The sequence below is a fragment of the Phaethon aethereus genome (genome assembly GCF_964289735.1).
Source record: "Phaethon aethereus genome assembly, chromosome: 4".
In the NCBI taxonomy this organism is placed as follows: Eukaryota; Metazoa; Chordata; class Aves; order Phaethontiformes; family Phaethontidae; genus Phaethon; species Phaethon aethereus.
The window spans coordinates 60,443,363-60,469,256 of record NC_138578.1 but is presented as its reverse complement, the minus strand read 5'-3'; the positions used below and the strand labels follow the sequence as shown (position 1 = coordinate 60,469,256).

The 25,894-nt window shown below is 37.6% G+C and overlaps 1 protein-coding gene across 1 annotated transcript in view; it reads right to left on the bottom strand.

The window, feature by feature from the left end:
* Positions 1–25,894, bottom strand: part of ARAP2 (ArfGAP with RhoGAP domain, ankyrin repeat and PH domain 2) — a gene marked incomplete at both ends in the record, with an annotated part of 122,703 nt that overhangs the window by 69,255 nt on the left and 27,554 nt on the right. The window contains one exon of the mRNA XM_081999433.1: positions 25,325–25,506. Coding sequence (XP_081855559.1) covers positions 25,325–25,506 — 182 coding nt within the window. The remainder of the gene's footprint in view (positions 1–25,324; positions 25,507–25,894) is intronic.

The following is a 25,894-nucleotide window of genomic DNA, read 5'->3' as shown; positions in this document are numbered from 1 at the left end:
CTCTCTCAAATGCATGCATATTAGAAACACCGATAGGTACATATGTTATTTCTGATCTATTCAGACCACCACCAATATCTCCTTCTTAAATTGATTTAGATGTTCATTTAATGGTAGCCACTTCCACACGTTAAATTTCTGGAAATATAAGCATACTTCTTGGAAACAGTACCTGCATCAGAAGCAAAACCAAACTACATCACCCAAGCAAAAAGCCAAATCCACGTATGTTACCATCTGCAAGATGTTTATTAAGTTACCTCCCACATAGCAAGTAGTTGGGTATGGGCTGATAAAAATACAAGCATTGGAGGGGAACAACTTCAGAGTTACCTGCCTGTGCAGAGGGGATTGTTTTTTCTAGTAAATACATATTTAAATCTGCATCACTGACAAGTTTCTCTTCATAACACTTTCAAATTTTGTGAGCATTAAAACTTCCATGGAAAAGATACTTCACAAAATTCTTTTCACTTCATTCCCTTATTTCTGGTATAAGTAAATAAAAGTATTGTTTTAGCCATGATTGATAAGGCTAAATCTGACATAACACACACGTATGCGTCTACGCACAAGTGGAAGTACTAATTATATCACAAGGCATTGAAGAGAATTATGCCCTGAAATGCATTACAGTGTCCATTTTAAGATAACATTTTTAAAATGCCATTATTTTCTACTAATTAAACATGGTGTGGGATAAATCAGCTAATGTTTCCTTGCCATACTTCTTCAGAATCCTTTGGTTTTTTAACTTCTGTTACCTTTGACAGTAACGGTGTGGAACCCAGGTGTGGACTTCAGCACAAATCTTTATAAAAAGTAGTAATCTTCCAACAAGTACCCTGGCTTAGCCACTCCTCATATAATGTATTTTTTAATATTTCTACTTTTTTTCTACACTCATATCCTGTAACATACATTTTTATTCTCCCCCCTCATCTTTATCCCCCACCCCATTTTCCTATAAATCAATGTTTTTTGTACTGACACGTCTGCCTTAGAAGAGCAGAGTTCTATGAAGCCTATACAGTCCCTAATTCATCCTCAAAGATCAGTTCTATGGGAAAGGAGTGGGCAGAATAATCTCTTTTTGAGTATGAGCTTGACAGCATGCTCTGTAGCAGTGAAGCATTCTTAAAGTCAGACATGACCAGTGAGAAAAAAAGAAGCATTAAATATAGAGGGGGAAAAAAGAGATTGAGGGTAGAAAAATACTAAATTTTTATTTCTATTAGTAGCAGTATCTTAAATCAAATGAGCAAAATAAAAAAAAAAAAACAAATCCAACCTTTTAACATTCTAGAATTAAATGGTTTGTGCTTCTGAGATGTAAACTGGATGCAGGTTTCATTTGTTAGTTTCAATTATTTCAAATAAATGGTGTTAAGAAGTTCTAATTTTTGAAGGACAGGTAACAAGACTATATTTGTACCTGAACAACAGTGCAATGCATTCTTCGTTTATTAAATAATAGCTGAATGACTGCTAGAAGCCATGCTTAATAGGAGTCCAATATCATCTTAGGTCCAGATTAGAGTTTACTGAAGGTAAGCGATGAGTAATGAAGACTACTGAAATAACAACTACCATATTGAGCCACACCAGAAGTTCATCTTATGCAGTAGCTTCCCTTTAAGCGCTTGCTACAGGCAAGAGTCATAAAAAGAATGTAAATAAGAAAAGGTACATTCTCATCTTCTCAAATAAGCTTCCAGCAATCTAAAGGCTTCCAGCTCGGAAAGTCCCTGAACAAATAGTTGCAGCAAAGCTGTTAATACTTACTAGCCATTGACAGATAAATACTCGTAGAATTTAAACAAATTCATGCTTTGAGGCCTCCACAGCATCCTACTTCATAAATTGCTCAAATACTAACTGTGCAAAAAAGTAGTTCCTTTGGTGCATGTATGTCAGGGGTTTCTGCCTGATGACTAAGAACTTCATAACTTGATGTTAGAGAAAAGAAACAGTAACTAAACTTTATTAATCTAACTATTCCATACTGTTCCTTCTTGAAACTGCCAAGTTCTCTGACACTGTCCCACACGACATCCTTGTCTCTAATTTAGAGACACATGGATTTGACGGATGGACTACTCACTGGATAAGGAACTGGCTGGATGGTCGCACTCAGAGTTGCAGTCAACAACAAGATGTCCAAGTGGAGAGCAGTGACAAGCAGCATTCCTCAGGGGTTGGTATTGGGAGTGGAGCCATTTAACATCTTTGTCAGCAACATAGAGGGATTGAGCGCACACCTAGCAAGTTTGTTAACACCACCAAGCTGCATGGTGTGTTGGAGGGAAGGGATGCCATCCAGAAAGACTATGACAGGCTTGAGAGGTGAGCCCCTGTGAACCTCATGAAGTTCAACGAGGCCTAGTACAAGGTCCTGCACATGGGTCAGGGCAATCCCAAGCACAAATACACGCTGGGCAGAGAATATATTGAGAGCAGCCCTGAGGAGGAGGACTTGGGGTGTTGGTTGATGACAAGCTCCTGGGCTGCATCAGAAGCAGCATGGCCCGAAGGTCAAAGGAGGTGATTCTCCCCCTCTACTCTGCTCTCCTGAGACCCCACCTGGAGTACCATATTCAGCTCTCGGTTCTCCAACATAAGAGGGACATAGACCTGTTGAAGCAAGTCCAGAGGAGGCCACAAAAATGATCAGAGGGATGGAACACCTCTCCTATGAGGACAGGCTGAAAGAGTTGGGGTTTAACCTGGAGAAGAGAAGGCTCCGGGGAGACCTTACTGCAGCCTTCCAGTACTTAAACGGAGCTTATAAGAAAGAAGGGGACAGACTTTTCAGTAGTGCCTGTTGCAATAAGACAAGGGGTAATGGTTTTAAACTAAAAGAGGGCAGATTTTGACTAGATATAAGGAAGAAATTTTTCCCAGTGAGGGTGGTGAAACACTGGAACAGGTTGCCCAGTAACATGGTAGACGCCCCATCCCTGGAAACACTCCAGGTCAGGTTGGACGGGGCTTTGAGCAACCTGGTGTAGCAGAAGGTGGCCCTGCCCACTGCAGAGGGCTTGGAACTAGATAATCTTTAAGGTTCCTTCCAACCCAAACCATCCTATGATTTCATGAAAATCTCTATCTTATATTCACTTCAGTCTCTTTTTTTTATGCCTTCAAACAGCTAGCTGCGCCAACTTTCCTTGGAGCAAAAAGGGAGCAGGATACATGGAAGCACCCTGTGAGCAGAAGATCACACACGTTCATGTCTGTGAACACAGACATGAAACTTTGCTGTACAGAACTTAACAATGCGAAACCAAGAATTGAAAACCAAGAATGCAAAACAACAATGCGAAACCAAGAAAGCACTCTAAAAATGAAACACATTAATTTGAAAGTCTTAACCTTTCACTGGAGCACCAGCCCTCCAAAACTTGCACACGTACCCAGTGTGAGAGCAATCCCACTGAAGAGAGAATAACTATTTATGTTTTAAATTCAACAAGCGCATAAGAACTTACAGTACTGAATTTCAGTGTGAGGAATGTCAGAAAGGTTAAGAAATTAGAAGTGAGGAATATACTTTTCAGAACTGAAGATAGTGGTAAATTAACCAATTTCATTGGTACATTATAGTGAAGTTATTGCCGTAATGGTCCAAACAAACTCTTTACGGTAACTGTACAACACGCAGCACAAACCAGTCCTTGTGAGTGACAGGTACACTGGAATCTAATTTTCAAGCTTCAGAATTATATGCTTTCAGGAGTGCAGTCTTGTTCTCTCCTTCAGAAACAGAAGTGGAAACTGGTACAGGTAAGAAAGAAATGCTCCACTTCGAAAGATAAATTCATTCACTTTGAGTGCACAAGAGGGCAATAGGGCCATTCAAACACTATACAAAATGTACTGACAGCAAGACCAAGCAGTACCTTTTCAGAATAAGAGTTGTCTTGCTTCTACAGCTTATTGTTTCAGCTGGAATAAACTTTGTTAGACTTTCTGACAAATGAAGATTTTAAAAGATTCAAAAACGCACAGAGAAAGCTGAGAGTTGTTTGCTTTGTTTCTTTTTTTTGTTTTGGTTTGTTTTTTTTTTAAATATAGGTATGTCTTAAATGTCTATATTTACAGTATCGTCATGAATTTGCATAAAGCTTGAAAAATGGCTTGACAATAAGAGCTTTAAAAAAACCAAATTCTTTACGTATATAACAGATCAAAAGTACTCACTAAATAACAGTTTTATATTTTAGCAGTTATAATCATGTCTTTGGATGCACTGTCTTCTATGACTATAACATTACTTCCACAATACATAAAGTTGATTAAAAAAAGCTTGCTTCAGGAAAAATCTCGGGAAAAACCCAACCAAAAAAACCAACGACAATTATAAGTTTACCCTTACCCCTTACATAAAATTTACTGGAAATAAATCCCAAGTTTGACTTTAAAGGTTAATTAACTCTATTATTTTCACATTAGAAATATCATTCTGTAGTTTTATCTTAATTTTTTTGCCAGAGGACTAAGGGGATAACAGCAACAGCAGAGAAAAAGGAAAATTGATCCCATGATTTCGAGAGAATATATTTCTATATACACACACATGCATTTACATACCTTTGTAAATATATATTTGTAGCATATTTTGAAGCACAGAAAATACAGAAGTAGAGAACTCTAGTATAGAAATAGTACTGGTGTATGCTGGGAGCATAGCACTTTTGGAAATCACTACATCAACTGAGTATTCTCACTGCACATCAGGTTCCTTCCTGTGAATTAAGAGAGCATGGTCCCCTTGCTTTTTTTGTCTTTGGCTGTCAGATCTTGAGGTCATGAAATATTTAAGAGCGTGCGCACACACACAGGTGTGTGTATACATATAATAGGCTCTAATAATGGTAAGAAGTACCACATAACACAACAAGAATATACTACATATAAACATGTATTTACACACGCGTATATGTGTGTGTGTTTAAACATATATATGTGTTTGTTGGGTTTTTTTTTACCATGCATCTCTCAACAGCCTAGCACTAATTTACAAATGGCCCGTCCATATTTCTGACACTACTCTTGTCCTACTGCCTATACACAGAAGGTTCTTGACCTTTAATCAAAATCTCTCTGATCAGAGTTCAAAAATACAACCTTACATGTTTCCTTGAATTTACCTTTGCTATTTGCAATAGCTCTTTAGGTTTACTTTGGGGAAGTTACCACAAAGTTTGTGACAATTAGACTAAGACTTATTTCTGAAAGATCTGAGAAGTCCCTTAACAATTTAACATGATTTAGACTTTTCCTTCATTCTAGCCCCATGGCATTTGATTCTTTTCAAACAACTAAATTATTCCAGACAGATTAAAAGCCAGTAACCAGAATCCTTCAGATAAAGCAATCATAGTTTCTCTTCTCTCTTCCTTAATTGGAGGTATATATTTCAGCCTTTCCAGCTATTAAGGAAGGCTAATTTCTGTAACAGAAAGGTGGGAAAAATTTATTTCCATGTTAATGAAAAATTAACACATATTTATGGATTAGAATTTGAGAAACAGTGACTGGTAATGCAGAAATTGCTTTGATGATATTAATCCTTCTCCACAAGTTTGTATTGATTTTGTCTCCTTTTAAACTGTACTTAGGCTTAGCCTCCCCAGTTACCTTTCAAATCTTTAGAGACTTACGTCCCTCATCACAGCCTAAAATCTTTTAATATAGATTTTAGGTGATAGTTACATGTCATGGATTGGAATAAAAACCTCCACGAGTAAAGACATAGGTACTCTCTACAGCCTTCCTAGTGAGGTCTCAAAATGAAATAGCAATGAAGCATATAGTATATAATTACACACAAAAATATGATGTTAAAAGAACATGAAATTTGCCAACTGATGAGCAAGAAGATGCTAGAATTCAAGTTGTCTGTGCATGTTAACTCCGCAGCTTTGTGCTTATCTGTTATGGTTTGTGAGGTAGTTATATCATCAGTTTTAGGTTCTTAGTTAAGCAAAATTCCTGCATCCCATAATAGAATCCCTTGAAAATTATTTGAGCTGTTATTGCAAAACATTTTGTAATGACAACCTGACATCCATAATTTTGGAGGTTAAAAAAAGGAAGAGAGTAAAAGGCAGGAAGGGCCACTTGGATTAGCTCTAGTCAGTGCCATGCATTAGGCTTGGTTGCAGTGGAGTGTATTGGGTATGCTACTGGAGTATAACCTGCTCCACATCACTCCACATCATTACATTATAAAGAAATTTAGTACATGTACTTTGAGATGGCCCTATGATGAAAGCCAACACATACGAAGTGGGGACAACTAAAAGATTTGTTTCAAAAATGCATTCCTGACCAACACTCTAAGGTAGTTACAACCTTAGACGTTATTTTTCATATAAGTTACAAATCTCTCCATTTACTACAGAAGTAACTCAGAATCCTCTTTTCAGCAGCTATGTGTGTGTATTTTGCAGTATCAATACAATTTTAAAATCACTTGATTGTGCACCATCAGGCCCACGCTTTGCTTCTTGTATGGGATGGATCTAGGACACACGGAAGATGAAAGCCTGTATAGGCTGCAAAATACAAAAAAAAGGAGGATCACATAATTAAAGTGACTGAATACTATCCTGGAGAGTTAGCTCTTATCTTTGCCTTTGCCAATTTCTATCTACTCAGTGTAAATCAAAAGCCTTAGCATACAGTCATTTCACCGTACATTTTTCATTTCCTAGTACCTGACTTTATGCTTTAGGGTTTGATTTGCAGAACTGCTGAGCAACTGGAACTTCAGCTGAGACCTATGAAAGCAGTATTTTGAGCAGGTATAGTTTCATGGAAAACTATTCCCTCCCAACCCCCCATAACAGACAGAGAAAACAGAGAATGCAAAATATATGGATATTTGAATCATTCATTCTGTTTCTCGTAAATGTGTGGTCATATGGAGGAAACAATCATGTTCCTTTACCTAACAGAAAATGATGAAAAATAAATTAATCATTGTTCCTCAGATAACCAAAGACAGCAATTATTGATCATTTCCTTACAGAACATTCCTTTACTGGTGAAAAATTCTTTCTGTAAGGCACTCTTCAACAGTGTGCAATAAAAAAGGCACAAGTTACTCCATGAAAAGAAATTAAAATTATCAGTTACTAAGTAAACAATGCACTGAATGAGGTAGCGAACCTGTGGAAGAAAATAGCATATCATAGTACCTACTGCACAGTATTAAATTGTATAGATTTAATTGGATGAAATTAAGATATTTAGAAATAAGCCCAGTTTTCCCATGTTCAGTGTGGGTGCACAAATCTGTAATTGTAGTAATGTTATTTCACACAGATCTTTGAATTTTCACACATTTTCAATTAACTTCTCCCCAAAAATGAAGTTTACATAATCACAGGAACATCTGTCTCCCTGTGTAACCCCAAGTAAGTTTTTACTCTAGATAGATGCTTGGCTTCAATCAAATTCAACATAATAGCAGCCACTGAATACCTCGTATCTTAAGAAAGATTTAAGAAACATAAGTCAGAGCAGAGGACATGGACTCTAAGTTTCCCCACTCCCCTCCTCTCCAATCGAGGAGGAAAGGCTTTAGTGTATGGTCACAGTGAATTAAGACAAGATGGTACAAACTGGAAAGTGATGTTCAAAGACAACAGCTACAAATATATACATACATAAATTGAAAAATTATATTTCCTACTCCTCAAACGCAAAGGAAGAAGATGACAGAGAACTGAGAAAAGTTGTAATTTCAAATATTCACAAGTTTCTCACTAGTGCAGAAGCATGCTGAAAAGGAAGGGGGGACGGGAAATCCATGCTGCAACCATGCCTTGCCATTACCAATAATTTGTATGCATGCCATTTAATGATGACCTAATAATCTTTTTGTTATTTCTGAAACAATTTGTGTGAGCTGTTGCATCAATGCAAGGAACTGACTCCACATAAAGTTTTACAGTTTTAAAGTTTTTTTTACATTTTAACACAAAGAAATTTAAAGCTCTTACTGGAAAGTAGAGTTCATGACTTAAAGGTACCAGAGGCATTTGCATTGCTGCTTTAGAAAAATACTGAAAGGACTGAATTATTCAACTGTTCTACAATTCAGAGTTCAGCTGAGGTACAGAAAGTGTGATTCAGACCATACTCTATCCTGCATGCACATGCTCTCTTTTTCTTGTCACTCAACATACTAGGAAAGCATCAGTCTCACATCTAAGGCACACAAGACTGAAGCAAGCATCAAAAGTAAGCTGGTAACACTGCATACAAAACCTGCCTTGCTATCTTCCCGAATACCCTGACAGATACCAAGCGAGACAGACAGAACTGCTCTCTTTGTTGCCAAAGCCCCCCCCGCCATGTGAAAGACAAATGCAGACAAAGCTCCAATCTGAACAATGACGGTAACTCCCTTCCAGCAGGGCTCCTCTGCAGCATGGAGCTCATTCACAAATTAGCCTCTGACTAGCTACAGAGGCTGAAGCAACTGCAGCCTGCCTGGGCTATGTCCTTTACTTCTGCTGCTTCATGAAACACGAGATGACATAAAGATAGTCCAGCTAAGCAAACACGTAAATAAAATTCAAAGCCTGTCATGAGCAAGTACAGCCTAGACTAAAGGCTTTCATCTTTATTCTTTTTCCGATGGCCATTTATAACATTGCCTCATATTAAAAGATACATAACTCGTAACACATGGAAGTTCATTCCATTTCAGAGTTCGTTTCTTGCTCCTCGCTCCACACATTTTCCATCCCAAAGGGATGCCATTTTAACATAAGCAAAACCCATTATTACCTGGAAATTCCTCAATTTTCCTCACTTTTATTGTTTGACCCCTTCCACCTGCCTATGATTTTTTTTTTTTTTTCATTTAGCTGAAACAGGTATCCCTATAGCCACCATTTCAAACTCAGATAGTTTTAAACACTTCCCCTGTAACAAGCACCCAGAGCACCTCTTGGTGATACACAGAGATTTTTAAACACAGCTATTAGTATTAAAATTTTAAGTAGCCATCTGGACCCTTCTTTGGAAGTGCTTCACAACTGGAAACTTTCTTGGAAGATTTATCAAGACTGTTCTCTGGAGACCAGAAGGATCTGTGTATTTTAAAAGTACCATGTACAATTATGGTTTTCTGAATTCACATCTTTATAATTTTCTTGCTGAAGCTTTACATACATAGCAAAGATCTTGTTATGTATTCATAGTCCAGACAAACTGCTAACAAAGTATTTGAACTCCTAGAGGAAGGACAGATTGTGAATATTTTTGAGGTATTTTAAAATCTAGAATGGTGGTCATGCAAAATTGATGAACCTCTTTATAGACCTTTTTGTACTGTTGTCACTGGACAAAACAGAAAACTGGTACAATACCCCACTTGCAAAGATCCCCTAATGCACCAAGAAAATCTCCAAATAATTGAGTTCCTGCTTTCCTCCAAATTTACCTGTGGAGATAAATAAATACGACATTTAACAGTAAAAAGCATCACTGACCAAGCACAATGCAGTGGTGGGTTGACCCTGGCTGGATACCAGGTGCCCACCATAATTGCTCTATCACTCCCCTTCTCAGCTGGACAAGGGCAGAGAATATATAACAAAAAGCTCATAGTTCGAGATAAGGACAGGGAGAGATCAGTCAGCAGTTACCTTCATAGGCAAAAGCAGATTCAACTTAGGGAAAATTAGTTTAACATACTGCCAATCAAAATCAGAGTAGGGTAATGAGAAATAAACCCAAATCTTAAAATACCTTCCCCCCCACCCCTCCCTTCTTCCCAGGCTCGATGTCACTCCTGAATTCTCTACCTCCTCCCCCTGGGTGGCACAGGGGGACGGGGAATGGGGGTTGTGGTCAATTCATCATACATTGTTTCTGCTGCTCCTTCCTCCTCAGAGGGAGGACTCCTCACCCTCTTCCCCTGCTCCAGCATAGAGTTCCTCCCACGGGAGACAGTCCTCCACCAACTTCTGCAGCATGAGCCCTTTCCACAGGCTACAGTTCTTCATTAACTGCTCAAGCCTGGGTCCCCCACGGGGTCACAAACCTGCTCCAGCCTGGGATCCTCTCTCCATGAATCCACAGGTCCTACCAGGATCCTGCTCCAGCATGGGCTTCCCACAGGGTCACAGCCTCCTTTGGGCACATCTACCTGCTCCGGTGTGGGGTCCTCCCTGCGCTGCAGGTGGAGGTCTGCTCCACTGTGGAGCTCCATGGGCTGCAGGGGGAGAGCCTGCCTTACCATGGTCTTCACCACAGGCTGCAAGGGAATCTCGGCTCTGGCACCTAAAGTACCTCCTCCCACACCTTCTTCACTGGCCTGTGTGTCTACAGTTGTTCCTCTCACATAGTCTCACTCCTCTCTTCAGCTGCAATTGCTGGGTGCCATTTTCTTCTTCTCCTTCTTAACTATGTTCTCCCAGAGGAGCTACCAGATCGCTGGTGGGCTCAGCCTTGGCCAGTAGCCTGTCCATCTTGGAGCTGGCTGGCACTGGCTCTATTGGACATAGGGAAAGCTTCTAGCAACTTCTCACAGAAGCCACCCCTGCAGCCCCCCGATACCAAAACCTCACTATGCAAACCCAATACAAATCTTTTTACTTATTGAGTACAAACAGTTCGGTGCTAAGACAATTAGTTCTCACTATATGTAAAAACTTATTTTCTGTACTAGTTCCTACTTTAATAAAATAAAATTTAATCAATTTAATCACAAGTAAAAATAATTCATAACTGCTCCTTCAATAAGTATTCACAAAAGTAACATTTTGTGATGGAGAAAGATATCCAAAGCTTTTTTTTACTAATTAATCTGATCTTCAAGTAATCTGCAAAATTCAAAATATTTACAAAGGACAATTAATTAAAAAGAAAGTTTCAACACTTTTTAAAGTGTCATGCAAATGAGATTAACTATGATGGACATTTTTACATCTTAAAAAAAAAGTATTTATGCCTTTCTGAATACCCTATATTCCAAACACACCCCATTTTATCATAACTGGATCACTACAGGATTTCCCCGCTGCCGTTAATAAAACAGTTCAGATTTCTGATCCTATCAAACTGAACAGCTCTTCTGAGATGATGCAAACTGCAACAAAACACACACAAAAAAACTTATAAGAAGTATTTTAATGAAATATGGAGAGCTCTGGATTGCACTAACAGTATTTTTTCCAGCTACACCTGCTGCTCGCAGAACCATGAAGAGAAAAGTTTCACTTTAACAAGTAGCATTATGATCTTCAATTTAAGAAGAAAAAATAAGTTAAGGATAGTATAGACCCACATAGAAGCTTCTGGCCAGATGGTAAAAATTATGCTGAAGAATTATTTGCCCTAGCAGAAAGGAGACATTAAACCCCATCAAATATCAGAGTTGCTTAAAATTTGAAATCCAGAAACTTTTCAAATATCTGAACCAAAATAGCAAAATAAATGTTGTTCTTATGAAAGACATAAATACGTATTTAGTAGAAGAACTATATTTTGAGTGTGTTCATGCATGCCCAATAACTTTGAAGAATGTACCTCAGACTCCATGGAGGTACAGAAATTTTCTAGAAGCCAGTGTAAAGTAGCAACTGCCCACTAACGCCTAGAATCAGAAACCTAAGGAGACCAAACTATGATTTGTGAATCCTTCCCACTTCTGTAATATTTACTCTAAAACAGTAAAGAGACAGCAGCACCAAGTTTTGCCCTACATTCTTCTGTGCCTGGACGAAGAGAGGGCTGATGCCATGACAACAGCAACGCTGCACAGTGGCTTCTGATAAGCAGGAATCTCTCCTAACCCAGCCAGTCATTTCAGCATTTTCTCTCCTGGGAAGACATCCGTCTTACATTTAGTTCAACCAAAAATAAAGCGGGGTTTTGGGTTGTTGTTTGTTTGTTTGTTTTACTTTGTTTTTTGTTCTTAAGTAAAATATTTTCTTCTGCTGGCTTTAGATTCACACATACTAATTTGTCTTTATGAGACAAAGATGAAAAAAGCTGATGAATGCACAGAAAGTATTTTGATTTTTTGTAAAGTAAAATCAGTAATGGACACACATACAGCTCCTGCTTAGAAGCTATTCACTTTCATATTTATCTAGGCTTTTTGTCATGAAGGTAATAATTCCACGTAAAGAAAATACCATTAGCATAAAAGTAAATATGTAAAAGTTTCACAAATCACTGCAGTTTACAAAAAAGCAATCTCCTTTTCGCTACTTAAATACTGAAATGGCTAGGGTATTAAATGCTTATAGTGTTTACTGAACTCCTAGTAAATCCATGATCAATAAGTTTTATTATGACTTCATATAAAAAACACTGCCATTTGTTTCTGGTGGTTTTTTTTTTTTTTTTAGTTTTGATTAAAATTAACAATTAAAATTAACGATTAAAGCTAAGAAGGGCAAATATCACAGCTACACAATTTAACCAAAGGCATTTACAACCCAAATACAGAATAACCAATAAAGAATAATCCCATATAATTAGAGAGAAGCTATCAAAATATTTTTATGATAGTCAAAAATAAAACAGCTCTAAAACATCTGCACTGCACTCCTGTTTCTGAATTGGGTCTAGAATTAATATAGTCTTACTAAACCAAAATGCCTTTGTCTTAATTAACATAACAGTCTACATCTTTTATGAAGATGCCTTCCCAAACTCAAAAATTATGAGCTAGAAGCACCTTATGTAAAAATCAAGTAAATTCAATCTTGCAATGAAATTATTTTCTGCTAATGAGAAGCAAATGCTGACATCCAACAGAAAAAACAAACTGTTTGTACAAACAGAGAGCAACCATGCTGTAAAGAAAATACTATGACAAAGTTAAAAACAAAACAAAAAAAAATCCTTAAAAAACCCCACAACATACTCCTTTCAAATAACCTTCATACTCTGTGTTACTAACTAGAGAGCTAGTTGCTAGAAAGAACACTAAAAATTACATGGTCTTTAACAAACTATCTCCATTTACAATTTCTACATTTATCTTCTGTTTGTTTCACTGAGCTTCTTGTTGTCACACAATGAACAAATACAGGGAGGTCTTGCAGGACCCAGAATAAGTTACAGACATGTGGCTCCCTTGTAGCGTAATGATTCCACCTGTCTCCTGTATTTTCACTTCTTGGGTCTCTCACTGCCATCCATCTCGTTACACAAGGAAGAAATAAATCTTGCTCATCTGAATTTAATGAAAGACTGAAAAAGCAGAACTTGCCAACAGCAACATTAACTCTGTTTCAGTGCACATTCTCAGGGTGGGGCAACGGTCCTTGACCTCTACTTGAACTGTTATGTTAAAACCAGTAATAAACTCTGAGTAATGTAGCAAATTGTAGCTTAACTTTCTCATTTTGCAAGTTTACACATTTGTTTCCTTGATGTTCTATTAAAGCAGCCCTGAAAATAATGCAATAATAAAAAAATATTTGGAAACATACACATATTACTATGTTCAGATGAGCCAAGACGCCTTACAAATCACAGATTAGTAAGCAACAGCACATAGAGTACCAATTTACACTCTGATCTAACAGCAACATCCTGGCCTAGACACTCACAAACTGAACCCACTTCATGTCATGGTGAAGCACAGCTATGCAAAAGCTGTTCTGGCTCAAAACTGGAAGTATGAAGGTGCATCTCCTCACACAGAAGTTGCATCAAAATTGCAAAGGCTTGATCAAGGTAACACTGTAAAAGAGAATCTCACGAACAGTAAGAGAGCTAGAATTAGAATTATAAAATTGCTCCATTTCAAGATATTCAGAAACACAGCAGCAGCATTTTGTACCAATTGTGAGTAGGGAGGCTTGTAACATGCTACAACGATTTTTGAGAACAGAAGATCTTCCCTAAAATTCTTCTATATTAAAAAGAATGGGCAGCTGCAATCTACAAACACACTGAAGTTAGAAGGAGGCATATTTTCCCAGCATGACCATGCCACTTAAGAAACTAGGACGAACAAGAACTCAGGAATGAAAGAAAATACTGGACTAAAATGAAAAACTGGCAACTCTGACATTAATGGCAAAGATCCAGCTGACATTCACAGAGCTGGGGATTCACCCCAGGTATCTGTGCTTAGATCCTACAAGCAACAGCTTTCCTTAAACTGCCCTACATACACTGAAAATGCATCCTAAACTTTTCCATTTAGAAGGACAAGCTGCTAGAACGAAATCTGCACAGGCCTCTTCAGGTTAATTTTAAAATACAGCTGCATGCAATGTAGGAGCAGGAAATTTAGATCTGCGGATGAAAGACCTGCACAATTAGAAAACCTGAACCGCCAGCACCACAGAATCATGCAGAACTGTGATAACATCTTCTGGTTTTGTACCTACAGCGCACTCTATTAACCTTTATTTTTTCTTCTCCTTGGTCCAGTACAGCTCCACCTGCATATATTAAGAGATATGTTTCTGATACACCCTGCCTCATCAGTGAGAGAAGGATGAACAAACAGGGATTTGTGTAGATGTAACCCTTTTATTTCCACATTAGCCTTTATTGCTGAGAACACCAAGAAAGTCACACAAGTTTCACATCTAAACTGCTAATTGTACACACTTACCATAAGCAAGTGCAAGTACTGAAGATAATCCTCAAATCAGGCTTCTAAGTTTTAACAACCACACATTGTCATTAAATAAAACAGAAAGGATGAAGCAAGTTATATATCCTCCTTACTTAGCTGTAGAAGGAAAGTGAGAAACTTATAAATACCTAAGGCACAGGAACAATTACAGAGCACACAGAAAACACCCAGAGAAACAGCTGATGTATTTATTCAGGGTGAAATAAGCCCCTTCTAGTTAAGTCACATAAAAATGGCAGGTACTTCTGCTGTGTGATTGGTTTATTTTAAACAAAATAAGACAAAAGATGCTAGAACCCCCATCGCTTCGGGGCAGGGGCAAGTGCAAGGTGAAACAAACCAACCTGGAAGTCAGAATCCATCTCCCACCTGGGCATCAGTGATGACCAGTCAGCACTGTCTCCTCTTCTCTATGGCTACTCAGAACTAATGAATTTTGCCTTGATCATTTTCTGAACTTTCGTTATGACCCCCATCTCCTGGCTCATCAGTTTTCTTGCAGCCCAGTAAATTGGCAGCTGCTCAGTTCCTTCAGGGGAGAGAAGCGAGAGTCAATTGTAATAATGGGCTGCAATTACCCCTGTGTTGCAGGAACTGAGCTGCTGTTGCTGACTGCTGTCATTTTATCTGCCTTTGAACTCCTTTATGACCCCACGGCAAGGAATTACAGCCCTCGGCTGGAAAAAACATCACACCTCTCATCATCACACAACGTCCTGCAGAGCCTCTCAAACGAGTGCCAGACAGGCTGATTGTGGCACAGGAAGCAGCATACAAAGCCATATTAATTATACCAATGCAGCCACACTGCTACAAGACCGTTCTCAAACCTCACTCAGGTACCTCTAACACAGCTGTGCATACTGGACTTACACTGTAGACAAATGCAGTATAGTGGATATAGACTCCTCTCTGCCTACATGGGAGTATAGAAAACTGTATTAACTTGAAAGCATTGGATGGTACAAGACAGAGAGAATAATTTTCCCATAATCAAAATGCAGTCATATCCAATGGACAGCAGCATTTTTTGTTACTTTTTTTTTAATAGTCTAACTCACCTTAAACAAGGAAATGGACAGTAGCTGTATTACTCAATTAAATATTAAATATCAAAATGCCCAAAAGGCTTGGCGAAGTCAATAATTAAAATGTTTATCTCCATGAGTAAATACACTCATCAGTCATTGCATTCTTTGGCTCAACTTTTTTTTTTTTCCAAAGCAACTTTTATTGGAAATACTGCAGCTGTACAACATAAAGAAAAAGACAAAAAAAAACCCTCCAAAAAACCAACAACTACATAAAAGTTGTTTGAAATGCTCAAAACATACTAATGTCACTAGGCATCACTTAAAATACAAACAAGATTATTTCCACCTTTTATTTCCTGAATCATTGCTTTCCATCCTCTCTGTTATTAAGCTGAATATATTTTCCCTCTCAATCACTGGTCAGGCTTGTTCACATGATCCTCCAGCTGCTCACTGCCAATTGTTTTGGCAACCTTCCACCTTAACTGAAGATAACAAAGCTTGATTTTTGCTACAATTCAGTGCATGTAACATTTTTCAAATGTTTCTTTAAAAATGTTAGATACCAGCCAATCATTCTGGCGGATCTCAGGTAGGGGGGGAGAGGTCTGACCCACATGCTGAGATGGAAATAAATTTTGAGTGATATTTTCTGGAAATATCTGCGAGATATGGATTTTTAAGTAATGAGTTTTAAAAGATGCCATCTCTAACAAGATATTATTTTGCATGCAAAATATTGAAGAGAAAGAATTTAATTTAATAACAATGGCATTAAAGTGTTTCATGAGGCAATAATTCAGTTTGAGTTGATTAAGTTCAAATTTGTTGGCCTAGCAATTTATTAACCAGGGACAGAAATTATTGCTGAGAAAGCACACTGGGTATTCCCCACATTCTTTCTATGCTGTATATCATAAATTCCCTTCCTTTTGCTGTAAGGATGGTGCATTTATTTAGAATAAAATTTGTAGATATAAGATAGTGGAGTAAAGAAAATAATGCTTTGTTATTGTCTGAACAATGCTCCAAACAACATAAAGGAACCACAACAAATGTAAACCAATTTATTTAAGGTCCAAAAGATTAAAATGTCACTTAAGCTACAATAATATTTAAGTTCTCAGTATTTTAAGGATCATCTTTATAATGCTTATTTTAAACCATCCACTTGCATAACTGATGAAAACTGAAATGGCCTAATTATTTCAGTAGTCCAATAGCAACTCCAACCTGCTCTCTCTACTGTCAGTAAAGATACTGTTCACATTTCCAGAGCACACTGTGCAGAAGACAAAAGTTCTGGAGCAAGTGTCTACTGTTTCATTAATGGGTTCTGACAAAAACGGGTGGAGGGTAAAAGGGGGGGGGGGGGGGGAAGGAGGGATGACTACAAATTCCGAGCATCTTCAAGAAATTCCAATGGTTTCTACTCTGATGAACTCCAACAGAGACTGAAGTGAGACCACCCAGTCTTGAAAATCATCATGAAGTAACAACAGAAATCCATGAACATCAAAACAGTTTTCTTTATGAACACTGCGCTTTTCCTACTTGTTCAGCTACTGCAAGCTAAATGCATTATCATCAATCACCTGCTTTTAAGTGCTTGGGGTTCTAGACATTACAGTGTCAGTTACAAGGCACATTAATGAATTGTAGGCATACTCTTCGGTCTCCTGCTGGTGCATGCTAATCCATGTTATTTAGTATTGCAACCAAGGAGAACATTTTAATCATCATAATGTGACTGCTAGTGCTCATCTGATCATACTCATCATAGATTAGGCAAATTCTAAGGTCTTGAAGAATACTACTTTTCCACTTCAGACTGGACAAATGAATAGCCTCACCCCTCTGTTAAAGTTTAGCTTTCACACAAGGATATCCACACAATTTAGCTCGTTATCATATAGGCAACGTCACAAAAAATAAAAAAAAAAATCAATCTTTTGGTGACATTATTTGTCACACTAATTAAAGAATAAATTCATAAACTGCATTTAGTTAATTGAGTTGTAACAGATTTCAAAATAGCAAGTCAATAACAGAAGATATATGCTAAATAATTAAAAATTTGCAATGGTATATCATGGTATCTTGAACTAATTAGGAAATAGACTCTATGCACACTATCATAACATATGTTTGTACCTATCTTAAAGTTTGTAGAATGAACACTTCAGTGAGGATATGTTGTCTACACTGCCTCAGAAATGCTCTGCTTTTCACTGTTGTAACAGTTTTGTAACTTTACATAAATATTAATATTTCAGCTATACTAATTAGTTTAATACCTGAAGTAAAGGATGCAGGCTGAGGAAAAAAAAGTAATCAGTGTTGCTACTGGTATGTTTAAAGTTACTTCTGTCCCAGACATGGCAAATGCATAGAAGTAACAGAGGGATAGGAAAAATGTGTTTTAATTTGCGCTCAATTTAAAGGAGAAAAAGCGAACCAAAGCTACTGAGTAGTTTTTCAGTATGTCTCCTAGGAGAACTGACTGATATGTTTACAATTAAACTGCAATCAACTAGGTGCAAAATAACATTCTGGCTGCATTTAATTCCACAGTATACTAAGCTACTGCAAGAAGAGAGGTCTAACTGTTCTTGAAAAATACTTTTTTTTCAGTTTCATTGTCATCTCAAACCTTCTTGCTGCACACACAAAAAAGAAAACACTCCATTATTTAAGTGTATATACACATATATATGCACACACACTGATTATACAAACTCAGGTTCATTGAATACAGAAATAACTTGTTCATGTTATTTAAAATAAATAAATAAATACAGACCTGGTCTACCATTATAAATGAAAGTACATACAATGATGCTCTGCTTCCTATCTGTAAGGTTTTTGATCCAACAGAGTATTTTACCATGGGATTTGAAGCCAAGATAGTAGTTCTTAAATGTAAGTAACAGGTATAGTGATGGATAATGGTCTCAGGAAATTCCATTACTCTTAGAGGAAAACAGATTTCCCCAATACTGCATTAATAACTTTATAACCTTATGACAAGTAGATCTAAAACTTTCTTCAATTGTTTATGCATGTGCTGTGTCACTCAAAAATCTTTTTCCTTCTTCTTAAAACAAATCCTACTTTTCTTCACTGTTAATTTTTACATGATCAAGGCAGCTGGCTGTATACATATTAGCCATCCAGAAAGCTTGATTGAGGCATTTCTAAGCAGCTGATAATTTTGTCATTTTCTTTCCTCCTTCCCTACCCTCCACCTCAAGCCAAATTAATCATGAACTTTTTGCTCATGGAAGCATTAGGCTTTCTACCATGTTTCATGATTGCTTTAGGTGTACTTACATCTCAATGAGAACTAATAGCATAAACATAAATTAACAAAAAAAAAGAAAGTCCTCACAGAGCCAAAGTTTAACAGCAAATAGAAGAGCTGAACTTCTTAATTTTTCTTTAATAGAATTCTGGTTTATGACCTTTTCCATGTTCTTTAATATCTTCAACAAGCTAGAACAATATCTCACAAAATTATTTTTGAATGTAAAACGTAGACCTTCCCTGTCACTGAATCAGGCAAGAAAAATGTGTCAACCACCATACTTTTAATAGCATAATATTTTAAATTCACTTTCTAGTCTTTTTTGGAATAGGGGTGCAGTCAGTTTAAAACTGAAGAAGTAATGGTCAGAACAACCACCCTTTGCCCCACTCAACATAATTTCCTGTAATTGTTCATTTTGTCCTGGTTTGCACAACAAGCAAACAAGGAAGTTTTTAAGTGTTCTTACAGAATTAAAGTTATTTCCTGTTTAGTTGTTTCTGATGTCGTGCACAGCAATTGATCTTTGCCATGGCTTTGAGTGTGGAAGACTGGAATGAAAGAAACTGCGGGAAAATTATGAATATGACCTTAATCTATCATCCCAGCTACAGCTTGATGCAAACAGCTGTATTTGAAAGAGGCTGGATCATTTGCTTCCACTTCAAGTCACCCATGTATCAGTATATTTGCTCTTAAAACACTTCTTCATATTAATCTAGTCCCATGCAATATATTTGATTTGCATTGTTTTGGTTTTGCTTTTTTAATATCTTGCTACAGATTTATATTGTTCTGAAGAAGTAAAGAGTAAAGCCAGGATAAATTAAACAAGGACAAAGGAGGATAAACATTCATCTGTTTTTCTGTCACTGCCACCTGTTTAAGGCATTCCAGGCCAGGCTCATTCATATGTTTGTAAACATGTTTGATCATAGTCTCCACCAACAATCAAGTACAGAACTCTTTCTTTAGAGAGCTTCCCAGTCATTATTACAAATAACAGCCTATCACCACAACATCACCAAAAGGATATGTGTTCTTGGGGCAAGGGGGATGAGAATGGGGGACATGGGGAACACGATGACACTTTCTTGTATTCTCATTCTCAGTAATTTCACCTTCCACTGCCCCATCCCAGTGCGTATCAGGCACTTCTTTCTCCTTTCACTACTTATCAACTACCTGAAAGCTTGTCCCATTCCTCCTCCTGCTTTCTTTTGTTGCCTTTAATCCCCTACCTTTTTCCCTAGTTTCCTTTCCAAACCTGTCAGTTGCTTTGTTCAGGGTTCCTCATTAGATCTCAAAGTCTTTAAGCAACCATTTTGCTTACTACCCAACTTACATTCAACTCCTCTCCCCAACTCTTCTTTCATATTGCTGTTGCCATCACCTTAGACTCATTTCATATTCACTAATATTATCATGATGATACAACAAAGAATCTAAATATTTTTAAAAGGCTTTCTCATGCTGCTTTAGCATGATAAAGTGGTGAAACACTAGAACAGGTTGTCCAGAGAGGTGGTAGATGCCCCATCCCTGGAAACATTCAAGGTCAAGTTGGATGGGGCTCTGAGCAACCTGATGGATTTGAAGATGTCCCTGCTCATTGCAGGGGGGTTGAACTAGCTGATCTTTATAGGTCCCTTCCAACCCAAACTATTCTATGTTTCTATGATCTTCAGGACTTCATGTAACTACTCTTCTCTGTTCACCTTCCATTGTTAGATACTTTCTACAGTACTTAATAGATCCTTTACTTGAAAGGGTTTGTCTTTCTTATCCATCATTTTATTAATCAGGATTACATTTTCTCCAGGGAAAAACAGAACATTTCCTAATGAATAACTCCCTTGCAGAGGATCATCACAAATTCCCATCCTTACATTCCAAAAAGTCACAGATTTCTAAATCTACCCCTAAATTCCACACCACATCGTCTCTGGCACGGTGTTTCACAAAATCATAGAATTGTTTGGGTTGGAAGGGACTTTTAAAGGTCAACTAGTCTAACCCCCTTGTGTGGACAGGAACATCTTTCACTAGATCACGTTGCTCAAAGCACTCCCCTTTAAGCCTGTGTTTCTTAACAGAGATAAGAACACATCTCTGTTCATACACAGATACATGCACACATCCCTTCTACTTCCCTCCACTGACATTCACATCACTTCCTCTCTTTCAGAACATCTATCCCAAGCATCATAATTGACTTGTCCTTCTATCTATCCCCTTACCGATTCTCTATGTTATCATATCTTTTCCCACCTTCTACCTGGTTAATATAATTTCCTGTAATACATCTTTTGATATTGTCCAGTTTTGCTTTAAGAGCATCATTAGCATTAGAGAGAAAATGAAAATTACTAGGTACTCTCTTACTAGTTCACTCAACATGAATAAACATTTCCATCTGCCACAGAGCAAATCATTTCAATCTTTGACAAAACAAAAAAAACCTTCTGAAATCAATAAGAGCACTGAGCCAAAAAGAAGCAAGAGGTTTTTGATAAGAAATGGATACTATTGCTTGTACATAACAGAGAGAGAATACTCATCACTATTCAAGCTTTAACTTGGAGTCATGCATGGAGGAAGAAAATCACAAATAATTATGGCACACAGCCATAAATACCATTTCCCAGTCTTCATATTTGGCAAAGTTTCCTCAAATATCCCAGGTAAATACACTATTTCAGAACCACCCAAAGCCATAACAAAGGGGATCCCAAATTCTCTTTGTCAAAGCCAAATTCTAGTGCAAACACTGTGACACCTAGGCCTTCCCTGACTTTAGATACCAGTGAATCTTAAATACACCCTAACAAGGTGGGTATATTCTAGCAGACCAGGCAAGCATCTGTCAGAGCCCTTCTGATGTTCAAAGAGGGGAGGTTATCACTGGCACCACCACAGCAGACTGACATTTCAAGCCAATGTTTGAGCTGTCGTGAAGGATCAGACAACATGTTTTTATTTAAGCACGAATGATTTTGAAATAGAAATGGGAATTTCAGCAAGTTGCAGGTTGAACAAATTGATTCTGTACGATCTATTTTTCACTTTTGCTCCAGAGAGGAAGTTTAAGAAATTCACACTACATGGAAAGTCAAAGAAATTGATGGTTTCATACTAGCACTATATCACTGCCAGAAGCTCAAGCTAAACCAATCACTTTTTAACTAGAAATGGGCCTGAGACACGATGTTCTGATCTCAATCTGAACTTCACGAAGTTCATGGCGGTTATGTTCAGATTTGGCATTTGGCTTAGGATCTTCTCCACTTTTAACAATGAAGAAAAATCTTTTAAAGTAACAGTGGACTCCCCTCTATCAAGTTTAATAGAAATCAATGAATCAGCTTGATCCAATCTCATTTCAACATTGTAAGATATCTAAATAGGTGTCTTTTAGCATTGCAGTTATAATAATAACCTCTAAGTCTCTCTGGGAGTCGTTCTACTATGGATGTGAATTCCAATATGAACAGGAGTTGAGGACATTCCTGGGCACATTTGCCTGGTAATTACTGGCTAAAGCACAAACGTGAGACAGAGGAGGATTTTTAGAACAACAGAGCCCTCTAATGGATTAATTCTGTATTACAGTTTTTTCTTCAGTGCTGCAGTAAAAATAATTCGGTTTTCAACTTGAAAATAAAACACAAGAGGTACCAAAAGAAGAATTATAGACTATGAAAGCTTAAAGACAGAAACTATTTCTTCTGATTACCAAATAGCCGGAAATCACATAAAGAAAGAGACATTGTTCAAATGGAGGGTCTAAGAAGAAACCTCTTAGGACCATTTGATATTTTTGGTTTTAAGTAAATAAGCTTTGGGAAGAAATTGGTTTTGCACCATTGTTTGTAATATTCATACACGCAGAGGGAGCTGACAGGCTGGCAGCATGTCTAACCTTCATTCTGTTTCAGGGTTTGATTTTGGTTTGCCTTCTGCTGCACTGCAATCAGTGATCTCTGCAGAGCATCAAGGGAATAAACATCTAGTAGAAAGGCTGTATAAGGGTGTGCTTTCATGATCAACTAAAGCAAATCTGAAATCAATGATGTTGAAAGGGCAGAGCTGATACAACTTACCATACAGCCACACAAGCAATAGAACAAACACACATGTGCACACACAAAATAATACTTTAAAAAAAATCTCTAAGAAAGGAAAAAAGGAAATGGGGGGGGGGGGGAACAGTCTTAGATTATTTTAGATAGTCATAATCTGCACCATGAAAACATGTAACAGAGCAATCAAGAACCCTTCAACATTGAATGGCTCTGGTACAGTATTTTATCAACATACAGAGTCAGAAAAACTGACTCGGCATAGTGGGCAGAGCTGGGAGTGCCCCACATCAGAGAAAGATCAAAGGACTATTCGAGGTAAGAAAGATGCTCCCAACACTTATATGCAGGTAGAGTAAGAAAGAATGAAGCAAGCAAAAATTGGATACCTGGTACTGAGACTCTCAAGAGCAACATAGCTAGTTTCAAATTACCTATCACTCTGGAAGAGAAATTCCTCCACGAGTCTGTATACCTCACTGAAGTACCACATTTGCCCCTTTATCAAGAAGCTCAGACCATTGTTAAGGGAGCACTCAAAAGTATTCAGGGACATAACATGAATATAGTATTGATTCTGAAGGTAACAGTGGCTCATTACAATGAACATCCACAGAGAGAGGACTCTCATCAATAAGAATGCATTCCAGGGATTCTCACTGATGAAATACCTGGAAACGTCATGACAGAACAGTAACAATGAGCATTGCAGCACAGTGTGGGCCGTCCCACAGGCAGAGACTGTAGAGTTGGTTGACTTCATTCTTTCTACAGGAACAATGCAAGAGAACCTCAGTGAAGGGTCTCAGGGTGGGGGGTGGCATTTGCATTTTGGTCCCCCTTAAATGCCCCTAGCTGTAAACTTTACTTGAACAAACTAACTGGCAGGTCATATATTCATTAAAATAATCAAGACTGAGGACTTCAGTATAGCTAAAGAGTACTGTGCTCAACTATGAAGACCAATTTCTCTCCATGGTCCTCATTCAGCAAAACACAGGCTGCAGGCTTAAATTCAAATGACATGTAGCCAATATACTTTTGGTAAAATATTACATGTCTAAACCATTTGTAGAGTTTTGCAATAGCTACAGAATGGTATAAATCCATAAATTGTATCACGTTTTTGATTAGCTGGTTGTTGACTGACCTCAAAGAATGTACCTGACAAGTAAAACTTCCTTAGAGCACAGTGAGTAGAAATAATGAAAAAAAAAAAAAACAAAAAAAAAAAACTTTCATAGTATCAAATTTCTTGCCATACCTTGGGAAAGAATAGAGAATAGTAAGATCTAATATTGAACATTAAGTGGTCCCTCAAGCCCATCTAAATAATTTCACACTTAAGAGGATAACAGGAGAGGAAGTGAGACCAATTCCAAAATGACAAGTCTTATGAGAGACCATTCACATTTGAAACAAGAGTTCGTCTGTACACAAATTTGAGAGAAAATGAGAACAAGGCAGTCATGTAACAACATCTCCCTCACATGCCCTCCCAAGTTCCAGCTACTTGTGGGTCATCAATTTCCTCACACAGAAATAATAGCTTCAATTTAATGTCCTGCAATAGGTCTGTCTTCCTCTAGTTCACACAGGTATTCGTTGAACCCAGTTATCCCCATTTATCCCCTACCTACAGCATTGTAAAGAGTTCCACAGGTAACTACTTTATATCATAATATAGTCATGCCCAAAACAAAACAAAAAGCCCTGGATTTTGGGAGCTGAAGTGATAGACCTACTTCATGTTTTTTAATACTGAATTTGTTTAAAATGTTACAGTGCACAACAGGAACTGGCCAATCTAGGTTCTTAAAAACACAAAGGACATCGGTTTCAAATATTTAGCTGAAGTATCACTTAAATACCACAATCTACTTCTGTACATCACACTTCCCAGAATGCTGTATTGTAGGACAGTGAAACCAGTGCACAAAATAAGCCTTCTGATTCAGCAGAGTGCTTATGAAACACATTTTAAGAGTGAATTAATCCCACCCCTGCCACTAACCCGTTGTGACACTCAGGGCTTTTCACTTCACCTCACTATATGTTCGTTTTTTCCACTGTACAATAGACATAATAATACTTTGCCTGCTTTTTGAAGCCTTCTGAGAATTGCAGCAATAAAGTACTACATAAAAAGAGATATGCATTTATATTGAAATGCGCCTATTCACAAAGAGCCATAAATTTCCAACTCAACTATTTAAACCATCTTTATAAGCATTCATTCACAAAAAGCATATGAAAAATTTACCTGCTCATTTTTGCAGATCCACACAGTATTCCCCTGAAGTAGAATAAAGATTTTGGCTTTGTATCCTTTCAGCTCAAGATATCCGCTTTTCTCAGGGGCGACAGAAGTTCGAGACTGAGAGTTATTATCAGACTGCAATTTCAAGGCATTGAGCATCGTATTAACCCAGTCATTCCTTTCTTCTAAACAAGAAAAAAAATTAGACAAAGACATATGGTTAAGTAGCAGCTCCATTCTTCTCTACACATTGGGTTTCCTGTTCTTCTTACTATGCTATGCTGGTTGATGGTATAGCTATACCATATTAGAGAGAACATCCATCTTGAAGAAGAGCTGTAAATAAAAATAACTTATGAATCCATATCTCTAATGTTGTGCTGGTTTTGGCTTGGATAGAGTTAATTTTCTACACAGTAGCTAGTATGGGGTTATGTTTTGGATTTGTGCTGGAAACAGTATTGATAATACAGGGAAAATTTTGCTACTGTTGAGCAGTGCTAACACAGAGTCAAGGCCTTCTCTGCTTCTCACCCCACCCCACCAGTGAGGAGGCTGGGGGTGCACAAGAAG